The sequence below is a fragment of the Ceratina calcarata genome, unplaced genomic scaffold, assembly GCF_001652005.2.
Source record: "Ceratina calcarata isolate Rehan_Ccalc_2016 unplaced genomic scaffold, ASM165200v1 scaffold54, whole genome shotgun sequence".
Classification (NCBI taxonomy): Eukaryota; Metazoa; Arthropoda; class Insecta; order Hymenoptera; family Apidae; genus Ceratina; species Ceratina calcarata.
Window position 1 is genome coordinate 496,328 of NW_017176565.1, and position 11,973 is coordinate 508,300.

The following is an 11,973-nucleotide window of genomic DNA, read 5'->3' on the forward strand; positions in this document are numbered from 1 at the left end:
TTGCTCTCAGGATCTGATCATAAAATGAAGAATCTTCTTTGTTTCTAAATTCTGTAAAAAAAGCTCATTGCCTAATAAATAAAAGATTGATTAGTAAATTCGAATCAAATATGATATCACTGGTAATATAATTATTAATTGCATTATTACAATGTAATGATACGATTAATAATGATTTCTTCGAATTGATGAGCGAAAATTGAACCGTCTTTCAATATTTCTCAAGTCTGTCGTGTCTGGTTTACAGACAAGAACACTCTGACATGTGCGGAAACTCCGAATTCCAAATCCCGTCCTCAATCTGGCATCTGTACTAATACATATCCACGTGTAGGTACTTAATCAATACATATACATACTTATGGTAAAAATCGATCATCAATGTAACTATTTACGCGGTCACGCATTGTTGCTTTTGTCGGGATGATAAGCTCTCAGCAATAAAAATCAGATAATCCAAAATTTCGCGGTAGCACGTCGGGCATGCCATCTGCCAACTCAAACTTGTCATCACGACGCCACCGCGTTAGCGTGTTTCTTGATTTGAGAATGCGAGAACGAAAAACAGTTGGTAGTGTTTGCGCAGTGCCGGTATCATCAGGTATTATCATAAAATGTCAGTGGTAGAACATCGTTCATTCATTTTTGCGTGTTATTATGTCACGGTAGCCGATAGTGAGTAGAATACCGTATTGACAATAAGATGTTAAATACGTCAGATAGTAGGCAGAATTGTGCGCTAGCAAGAGGTTAAAGGGGTGAATAGTTTATTGTTAACACATGTGCTCCACGACTCGATAGGTAATTATTTTGTCAGGGATGCCATTTATCGTGATTTAAGTATTAATTAAAGTAAAGATTCGGGAACATTGATAGTATTGTATTAAAAGTATCGTGGAGAAATAAAATCGTGTATCGTAGTGCGCGGTTACCGGCTTCGTCATTCGGTACAAGCTTAACCTAACTTCTTACCGTAGAATTTTTTTCTCACGAGGTTGTTCAATCGCGCTTCGAGATGCTTTGCCTTTTTTTAGATACGGACAATAATATCGTAAGCTCGTTCGTAACGTTGGTGCGTGGGCATGTGCGTGTGTGCAGTATCGCGTGAATTATAGTTCCGATTTGACATTGTAAACATGACGACTTGACCTTACAATGGCAAGTTGGACGACCTTGACTTTGGCAAGTATACAGTGACCGAGTAATCGCTTTTTTCGATTAGAAAATAAACATTTGATAATTCGATTGACCAAAGTCAATTTTACGAACATACGATACGATATGTCTATGGCAATCATTTTTTTTTTACATACAACACGATTTTTTGTTTCTTTCACTTTATACCCTTTATACTCACTTTATCGCTGATTCAACATTAGAAATTATGTAAGTTTGCAAAGGAAAATGAGTGTTTCGTTATTAGCTTTACATTTGGAATTTAGTTTCGTGATTTATGTCATTCATATTTTTTTGTTTAATTAAAGATAACTTAATAGCATTATCTATTTTTTGGTCATCTCATTGTGCTTTATATGCTTACACTATCTCAAAACATTACTCGATATACAAGTAAAGATTCAAGTACATACGTATATAATAAAATAAAAATTGTATTATTCTTGTAATTTTTACATGAATAATCTTTTTGCTCTTTCAGGTAATCCATGGGCATATTCGTCGTAATACCGTGGCTGTTACAGTGACACAGATGTTTCGGTAAGTTATTTGTTATATTATGTGTAATTTTATGATATGTTATCTGTATATTGACATTGATATATCATACAATACAATATCTCATATTTTCTATAATTGTATGTTGAGGAAAGAGTAAATTGTTAAAAACATAAATCTAGATTTACAAAGCTTTCAAGTTAGATAAAGTGATCTACTGTTTCTTTGAATACTGTTATCTTATCAAATTTATGAAATTTACAAGTTTAGAACAAACTTCCTTAAATAATGTGTATGATTATCAATGTTACAAGAAGTTTATGAAATCAACAAGATAACCGATTAGTTTGTCATACGATGAATTAAATATAAACTAACCGAAGAACACGAAATGTTAAAATATGGTCGTGTTCTCAGAAACAATATTTATCTTCATATAAACGTGTTTCTCTTATTAATATAAGTCTACATTATATTCATTGTTTATTCGCGATCAGTTATTTTATAACTGACGTTAATCTGAGAAATATGAGCAACAAGTGTTTCGTAAAAAGGCTGGAATTGTCGAACATTTCGTTAATCTTGATGCATGGTACATAGTAACCATCTTTATCGGCGGGATGATTTTTACCTGTCGAATTTTATACTCTGCCGCTAGATACCGTTCCCAGTTCTGTCTCTTTTTCAACGCTTTTTTTTATGGAAGATCGAGTTCCATTATCACTTTTCAAATTATTTTACGTTAGTTTGTTCAGTAAAAATTAGTGTCATTATTTAGTGATGTGTATTAGTTCCGAAAGAAACGTAGAAAATCAGAGATCCCGCTACTTGAAATTCGTAGATGTGCCGAAAAGTTTAACGTAAGTACAGAATGACATTGAAACAAATTATTTGTGACATGCCTAAAATAAAGTACGTTCTATTGTATTGCGTCGCGTTATAACACTAAGTAGAATAGTTATAATATTTTTATATGCATCAAAATGTTTATAATGCTTTAATTACCGGTTCTGGATCGCATGTAAGGCTTTAATTAGGAATATCATTTAGATTCTTGTGAGGTTAGCAGCTTACAAAAATTGTTATTATTAGAGTACACCACAGACTTCTATACATTTTTGGTACATATTTAAATATCGCAATTTTTATCTTTTTCATGAATTATGAGATTGGCCATGTGCCACGTACATTTACTAAATTTTAAGTTAACAGTAATACTTATACAGTAGTATGGGGAATCGTTCATTGTACGTAAACGTATTTTATCCTTTTTCGATATCGCATATTTTTCGCTGCCAATATCACGTAACCACGTTCATGCAGATTTCACTTTTCTTAAGACAAACCAATTTCACCGAGTGGTCTGTCCATTTCTTCAATAGCTATTACCTGTTACTTTCGTATCAACGTATTTCGTTTACGACGTACGTTAAGCGTGATTTATTACGTATAGCCGCAGTATAAGCAATTATGTTTACTTTCTAATTATCTAATCTTTAACCATCTTGAAAACATATTTCTTCACTTGTGTTTTTGTAATAATTCAGTCGATTACCAGTGTTTAATACTTTGTGAGATCATCGAAAGAGATTTTTGCGCGAATATGAACGATCCCGAGGGGTGCTATCGCAAAACGGTGATTTCGCATCACGAATACTATACCGTCGTTAATTCGCTGGTGCACACAGCGGCACAAAGCGGTGCACACAGACGCTTAACCAATTTCCGCTTGTTTTACCAAAATCGAGGTCGTGGAGCCGTTAAGCGTCAAGGATCACTTACGATCATCAAGATTCTACGTGTATGACTCATAGAACTCTTTTATCTCGACTATGATTCTTTCCATATGCGTCCTCCTAGTAACGCGCTAACACACGAGCTCGTATAAATAATATTGCACTGTCAACCCGAGAGAACGTGTTTCGTTTTTGTAAATTTTACACTTGTCAAAGAGCGTACAAGATCTTTTTTCAATTTGCAACGAAACATCGACCAAGGACATTCTTCATATGTTATGTATTTAGTCTTCTTTTTAGAATTATTTTGTACTTTGAGACGACTTAATTAGTCTGTTTGACGCAGTATTTTCGAGCCCAGATTTCCTCTCTACGGTCGCGAAAGTAGAGTGTTTGATAAAAAAGGGCAGGTTCCTGAATTTACGTTATTCGCACTTCTGTTATCCAAGCGGCCGCTTCATCCCGTATTCAGGTTCCTGATAAAACCGGTTGAATCGATAAAGCGGAGCTCCCGTCCGCAGAAAAGTTTGCCGGCGTTACCTGCTGGCTTCGTCCATTTATCCAGTTCCTGGTTGCTCAGTGGAAACTCTAACCCTGCCGCAGCATATTAAATATCCCCGAGACGGGAGATGACTGGGTGCTCGAGGGTGAATGCGCAACTTTCCCAGACCCGTCGTCTTTACCCAGCAATTTCTGCGGATTTCTCCCTCTGTGCACGCGTTCTGCACACATTCATGCGCGCACACGTACACTCTCGCTCATAAGTGCAAAAGCCCTTTAGATCCCTTAAGAATCTCGATTATCTGTTAATTCTATTTTCACTGTTTAATAATTGCAGTAATATCAGGGTCTAAGTTGTAAGTAGAGATGTTGATTAAGGATAATATTTGTGTGTACCATTTGAAATTCTCAGTTTTATATATATTTCATTAAAATTCCAATACCGGATTTAACACATTTTCCTCGAAAATATGACATTCTCCCGTTTTCATCAAATCATACATATTTATTGTTCTATATAATTTAATTGAGGAGCATTTTATGTAGATTTGTTTTCAAGTACTTTTCATCAATAGGCTTCATATTTATGAGCTGGAGTGTACGCACAGCATGCACAGGGAACCACCCTCGAAAAAGCGTTCCGTACCTCGTATTTGGTGATTCTGTTCACCCTCTTCTCTTCTTTCTCCTTTGCGTGCTCGCTCTTCCCGTTAGCCTCTGTCTTCCTCTTTGTGCAACTCGTTCCCTTTCATGGTTCCACGAAATTGTCGTTTTGTGCGTGGCACTCGCCTCGGCTTTTCGCTCTCTCCTTTCGTTTGCGTTTCGCGAACAAGAACGACTCCTTCGTCGGGCGAGCGTTAATTCGAAATGGGCCACGGTTTCTTTACGGTTTGGCTCCACAAGGGCCAAAGGGGAGACGGTTTCAAACGGTAGAGTCAGCGATATTGTTTTGATGCTAGGGGAGTCGCTGATACTTTCCAACGTCGGGCTTGCAATTAAATAGCATCTGTGTGATTAACGTCCCCGACGATCCGTCGTGCAATTCGTTAACTTTTTCGCTGATCTGAAACCTGGCAATTCATGCGAGTTACATTAAATGAGATAATTATTTCTTTATGAATGAGTCGAGAATCATTTCGTTTCTAAATACAAGCATCTCTGAAGAATCTACTACGTTGATGCATATACAACATCCTTTAATAAAATTACGATATCTTCATCAGCTTTGCTGAAATAAATTATGTCTAGTCAAATTATACCATGCATAATTTGATTCATAATAATAATCGAAATTTCATTTGCATCAAACTATTCTTTCTTCGAAGTGTCGAGTGTTATAGCTAGTTTTGAGCTTTAAGTAGTTGAGGGATAGAAAATTATTGTTATTCGGACAGGCGTGAATTCATTAAGAACAGCACTAGTGATCAGCCATTTAGTGAATTTCTCGCAGAAAATCGATCGGTTAGTTTGCGGAAATCTACGGTAATCAATGGGTAGACACGGCGGACCCTTTTCTTTGGCTCTCTGTCGACTTCTCTCCAGCCTACGTATGACCTCGATAATAACAGTTATGAAACTTGGCCGCGATAGTGAAAGTGGCGTGTACAGGACGTTTCATAACCCGGCGATGTCGCCGAAGCGATGGCCAACCGAAGAAGAGACCCTGGAAGAGAGGATGTTTGATCGTCAAACAACTTCACCATTAAAAACGTAAGTTTCGGTGGCTCGCTCGAACACTTTCTTTCATAAATCATTTCACACAGAAAGCACATCCTATTTTGACAAACATGATGTTTCGTAGATGTGATCTATTTTGTACATACAATTATTTACTGAATGCATGAAGTCTGTAGTTCACGTATGACGTATTCAATTGGCTCGAGTTCGAAGTGTAAAAACCGAAGGCGACGACGTTACAGAAAATAATTGCGGATAATGCAATGCGGCGGTTTGTCAGTCGCATTGACACACATGTTACGTGCATCCCAGCGCGGCTGTTGCGGTTTTCTGTGTGACCCACGCCACTCGCGCTACCAAGTGCCTCTCGACACTTACACATACGCAATTAAACTTGCACGTGAACGTACGAGAGGGTTACGCACACTACTCGGGCTGTAACACAATTTTCTGGTGTTTGCACGTGTCAGGGTTGTTGGTAGCGCGCGCGCGCGCTCGCGCGAGCGAGTGTGAGTGCTACTTTGCTTCTGCCATGTTCGTGTGCTGATATCGTTGCTTCGTAAAACGTTACAGCTTTGTCGCTAACTCGTCAAATATGTTCACTTGGCATTTTTTATTGGAACAATTCATAGCTCATTACATGATTTATCGTGTGGTTACTATATAGTTTAGCACAATCTTTCAATTGAGATAGTTCCTCGATACTCGATGCTAATTTGGAATATTTGTCAGATTTTTTTATGCAAGTATTCTAAGCTTTATGAACGGGGGGTGTAAGATAACGTAACAACACTTGCGTATTCATAATAATACAATATGGGGGTGCGACACATGTACATATATGCCTTAACGTTCTCGTATGAGGTCGAAGCTGATCTATTTTATATTCAACCTGTACGACTGCCATTGATATTGCAACGAATATTAAACATCTTTCTCTGCTGTAGGGGTACAATAAGCCCGCGAGAACGGAAAGGAGGAGAGTAAAAAAAGTGATGCGCCGTGAAAACTTATGCAATCTTCTCAGGAAAAAATCGCCAAGGATTTGTCTTCCCTGCTCGATGGTAATTCGAGATAGGAAGATCCGAAGGGTTCTACCCCTCGAGTAGGGAACACGTCCGGCTTATCGTGCTTTGCTTTTCAAATGGCTCGTCATTCGTCGCCTTTTCCCTCATTTTTCTTTCCCCGACCCTTTCCAGTCGTTATATTTACAATCGATCCGGGGGATACTAGTACTTTTCACTTCTTCCATTTTAATTACGAAACACTCGTGCTACCTCCGCCTTTCTCGACGCCTGTTTAGTTATTGACATTAAATTCGCGCGAATCGAGCACGTGCACATGGTGATCTTTACAATACACGATTTGATCGCTTGTGCAAGAATATGATTGCCCGGTAATCAGTTGAAATGGTTGGGATCCTAGGAATTCCATGAATCGCTCCTGTCTGTGCGATTTAAAAGTTAGCTATTCAGTTTTATTCCATTATACGATTTTAAAACGTTAGTGGATTATTCAATCATGAAATTAGTCACATCGATTACTGCCTCATTTTCTATCATTAATCGATGGTTCCAGTGTTCGAGGTTTACTCTTAAAGATTTAATGATGGGGCAATTAAATTGAAATTCTATTTCATGTTTGTTTCGCGATCCAGCCAAAAAATAGCCTCATGTGGCGCAACCGTTTTTCACGAGCTGCTCCATTTTTTCCCTCCACTCTAACGAGCCATTAAATGGCTCGACGAGCGTCAGCTGCAAGGGAAATTGGTCACATGGATGCAAACGAGAGCTCGTTCGCGACCACCACAAAACCGATCCACGCTGATGCACGTGTAATCGCGGCGAATACGGGCAACTCTGCTCGATCACCAATATTTACCGGCGATACTCGTAACTTTTAATTGGCCGGTCAGACCTACAACCGCGTACGAAGGAACATCGGGAAAGTCGTCTCCAAAGCGAGAGAACATTTTGTTCACCTCGTTCTTTTTTTTTTTACGCGAAACACGTTAACTTCGCTCGACCGCGAGATCGAGGACTTTCATGGAGAGGATCAGCGTTTGCCAGTTTCTTTCTATATGGAAGCCCATTAAAGCAGCCGTAAAACTTGGTTACAGACTAATTGCTCCCGCGCCGCAGTCGTTCTTTTTTTCGTTTTCAAAGAAGCTACTAAAAATGAAAGCTTATGTACCTTTACGATAAAAGAACCTCTGAATTCCGTTAAAGATAATAAGAATGAGTCTTCTTCGTTCATACGTCACTGACGTTTCTCGGTAATGTGTCTTTGTTTTCAACCTGTGTGTTCCATTCCATTGATCATAATCCTAACAGGAACATCGTCAGTATCTCAGTAGTAAAATTTAATGAGCTCATTTATTCTTTATCATTATGAATTTGCTTCTATATTCCGTACGGCTGGTTGCTCGCCGTCTTGAAATTCTTTATTCAAATTCCGGGATAACAATCATAACAGGACAAAACATTATCGGTATTCGGTTAATCAATCGCGTCCAGGGCAAGGCTAGACCCGGACCGAGGAGCCTCGAGGTCGACGAGGTTGGGGTTGCTGTACGTGCATTGCGCAAGAGCATTCACCCCGCTCAATACTCAACGACACGGCACAAGCTTCGGGTTCGGTGGTGGTGTCGGTGTGGACGGACCCCAGCGTCAGCGAACGGAGACAGGAAACACGTTGCACGGCTCGTTGGGAAGAGGGACAGAGAGAGGAGGTTGTTCGACCACCCCCAAAATGGGTTACCTACCTTTACCCACTTTGTGTACGATGAACCCCGCCTTTGACAGCGCTACCGTGGATCTTTTATGTTCTCTAGCAGCCCTCCGCAGCACGTTGAACATCTCTCGACCCTTTCCTCAATTTCGCCACGGGCCATGCCTCGAATTATAAGCCTTGATCGCGCGCTCATCTTCTCGAGATGATACGATATACAATGGCTCGTGAATGTATTTGAACACTTACCACAAAACGCTTTGAACACTGAATCTAATAAACGTGTTATGCAGATTTTTGTCAAATATCATTAATATTGTAAATAGGTACGAGTACCGAAATTATTATTAGGGGTAGAAATAAGTCCTTTCGGGCAAATCTCACTTGCTTTCTAATACATATATCATGTATTATCGAAAAGAAAAATGCAGTTACTATTTGGTAATAGCATACTGTTTTATATACATACGATTTAAGATACGAGAGAGGTGATTTTTTCCTCTTCGTCATTAATAATAAGCTTCTTTAAATGGGAGATGTATTTGCATCGAGGCTTACTGATGGGAATAACGTTGGAGAGCAACAGATGTTGGCGATGGGAGTGGTTGTGTTTGACAGACGTGGGAGGAATGATTTTCGAGGGTTGAAGGAGCAATTGCTACGGTTGGCTTTTGTGGGGTTGAATTTGGTTTGATGAAAGCTGACGAAAAAACTTGATATATGAGAACTTCAGGAGTTTCAAATTCAAATTGATAATGATTGTTATCTATTCATCGAACAAATTTTTATTCATGATATACTACTACTTTGGTTCATGGGGCAATGTCCGTTCTATTTCTCAGATTTCGCGATCTCGTTCGATTCGCTTAACGAAATCTCCGCGAAATCCCACAACTTATTTTCTTCTACCAACGTTTCGACATCCCCAATCCCCCGGACGAAACTTTCCTCGTCGCAATCACTGGTTTCGCGAGTTCTCGTCGAACACTGCCGCGTTTCAGTGCTCGACTGCAACAACAAAGAGCCGTCCCATTGAGCAAGAGAATTCTTTTATTAAGCTGCTCTCTCTTCCCAAAAATATCTTTGCACCAATCTTCTTCTTGCAACATTTTTACTCAACCTGTTCAAAGATTTAATGATACATTTACCATCGATTCTTGTTTCACGGTTAATACGTAATCTCGGTAAAATTCGTCTGTCGTTTTCCAATTTAGAACGACGTGAAAATACTCTTGCGAATTTGAGCATGTTTAAATTGTGAGGACTATTTTGTAGCTTGGTGCAATAATATTTATGAAGTAGAGATGCACAAAGAGAGAATTCAAGCTGAGCTTTTGCCCATTAGTTTGATCAGTTAATTTTCTAAAAAGTTTTTACATTAGCACTTTTAGTACTTAGCTACAGAATTGCAGTCGGAGGAGCACGTCAACTTTTAAGCTCTATTGTAATCTGAGAATTAACTTAAATCGGTGGTTCCTGGCGAGTGACGATTGGCATTTTGCTCTCTCGCGAGGGAAAGTGAGTGAGCTCTCATGCTTCTCGTCACAAAAAAAGGTCTAACCGGCTTTCTACGAGGTGGTAAATGTCGGCTGGAGCACGCGAGAGCATTAAACTGTTGTGTCAATCCTCGTGAAACGTTTTCTCAACTAACTTCGTAAAATAAGGGAATATTGGCTATTAAGAAAGCATTTGTATTGTCTGTCAGGGGTCGTAGAATCCGACACGTCCATTCGGCCGCGTGTTAAATCGTTTAAAATAAGCTTTTTCCGTTTGTACACCTATTTTTTTATTTTCTTTTCTTACAAACACAAGATTTGTAAATGCATACAATCTGCAGTCTAGTTATATCCGTTTAAGAAACGCGAGACACTTACGCTAGCATTTTATTTTAAACTTGGAGAATGGTATAAGCAGGAAGAGTATTATTAGAGCAAGGCTCTTATTTCTTGTCGTCTCTCTGGGAACGATACTTGATGCGAGATTAAAACATAATAATCGTCCAATTATTCGAGGATGTTGATCGAGCAGAAGCTTTTGCGTCAATTTGTTTGGACAATCGAGCTTCCGTTCTATTGGCGTTCAATATTTCAATTTAATCCGAGGTCACTCTTCGCCGCGTGTTCGACAAAAGTTTAGTCCGTTAGTTTGTTATTAATATTTGCCGCGTAACTGCGAAACAAACGCATTCCTCGTCGAGTTTCATTATCGGTTTTCGCTGAACTTGTACTTGGCGAAAGAGGAGTAGCACGAAAGTCGGGCTGTCATCGCGAAAAGCGATTCTCGAGCTGTAAGAGGATTAAAATTTACAACAGGGGATTTCGTGTCAGGTCAATAGGTGCCTCGTTTAATCCTCGATCCATCAGTTTTACGTTGTATTCTGCTGCATCATCTGCCTTGGAAATCTTGTACGAGTACGACAAATAGGTGGTGGAAAATCAATTTCGGTGAGGATGGTCGGGTCGGTTTTTGCGAGCCGAGGAGGCAGGGATGATTAATGCGAATGATTCGGCTGGTTCAATTAGCGGCTACCCGTAATTCGCAGTTGGTTTAAATTTAATTGTTCAGTTTATGTAATCACTGTACAAAGTGCTTTAGGGAAATTGGAATTCGAGTCGAACTAGTCTGATGTCGAACTAGTCTGATGTCGAACGACAAAAAATAGGAGGCGTGCTTTATTTGTTTTTCCACAATTTCTAACGAGTTATCTAGAACAGAAAATATAGTATATATCTGTTCCTAAAACGAACCCAGAGATTCGCTCGAAAAACTGCTAATGACCTGGATAAAACGATTTACTGCTTCTTGCTTCTCCGGCGAAGCCATTTATCATCTGTCAATTTATCTTTGTGACATCAATCTAATAGTCCACATAGCAAAACAACCATTTTCGAAAGGTATCGTTTATTTCCGTAAAACATTGAATAATCCCTATCGATTACAATGCTCGAAATACTTCGATGACTTTAATGTTGGATCGCCCGTTTTACTCTGTCTTTTATCCAGTAAATTGTTCCTTATTTTCTTTAAAGTATCGCTGTTTAAATCTTGAAGACACGTGAATTCTGTTTACGCTCGCAGTGCACCTACCATTTTTCAGTCGGACCGAAGGAAATAATTTCCAAGCTTCCTACCCAGCGATTTCTCTTTCTTTTTCGCAGTTAAATATCGCGCCCGGTTATTTATCCCCCAGATGCTGGGACTTCAATTTCGTTAATGCCAGTTCGAACATCGAGCAAACAGCCGCGATACCAAAGATAACGATTGCTCTTAATTAACCGGCGACACAGATTGCCACCTACGCTCCCCTTGCCCCTCTGTCCGCCTCTCATAAATCGCGCTACGCTCGGTATTAAGTTATCTTTATGCAAAACGATCTGTTATCTCCGGCAGTTTACGAGCGCTGCCACAGATAACCTTAATTAAATCGAGTTGCTGAAAAATGAGGCGAATTCGTCGCGGGGGAATCGAACCCGCTGATACGATAAACCGTATCGATTAACCGAACGCTTCTGTTTTTTTTTAAGGATGTATTGGCTATACAGTCAAGCCCAAAAGTTTATGCACTTTAGAAACGCATTTTTTAAAAAGAAATCAGACGTCGGAAGAACATTGCTAATAATAAACAACAAAAAAAAACTTTTCGATTTTTCCGAGA

General features: G+C 39.2%; 1 protein-coding gene across 4 annotated transcripts in view; it reads left to right on the plus strand.

Annotated features, from left to right (window-relative positions):
- The window catches only part of rdx (BTB/POZ and MATH domain-containing protein rdx), a 94,930-nt gene that overhangs the window by 399 nt on the left and 82,558 nt on the right, over positions 1–11,973 (plus strand). The window contains exons 1-3 of one of the 4 annotated variants that reach the window (XM_026816682.1): positions 516–801; positions 1,035–1,182; positions 1,658–1,716. In XM_026816682.1, the coding sequence (XP_026672483.1) occupies positions 1,156–1,182; positions 1,658–1,716 (86 nt within the window). In that variant the 5' untranslated portion in view covers positions 516–801; positions 1,035–1,155. Of the gene's footprint in view, positions 1–247; positions 331–515; positions 802–1,034; positions 1,183–1,657; positions 1,717–2,436; positions 2,535–11,973 lie in introns of those variants that run through there. The other 3 variants (XM_026816680.1, XM_026816683.1, XM_026816684.1) reach the window with 3 other exon arrangements.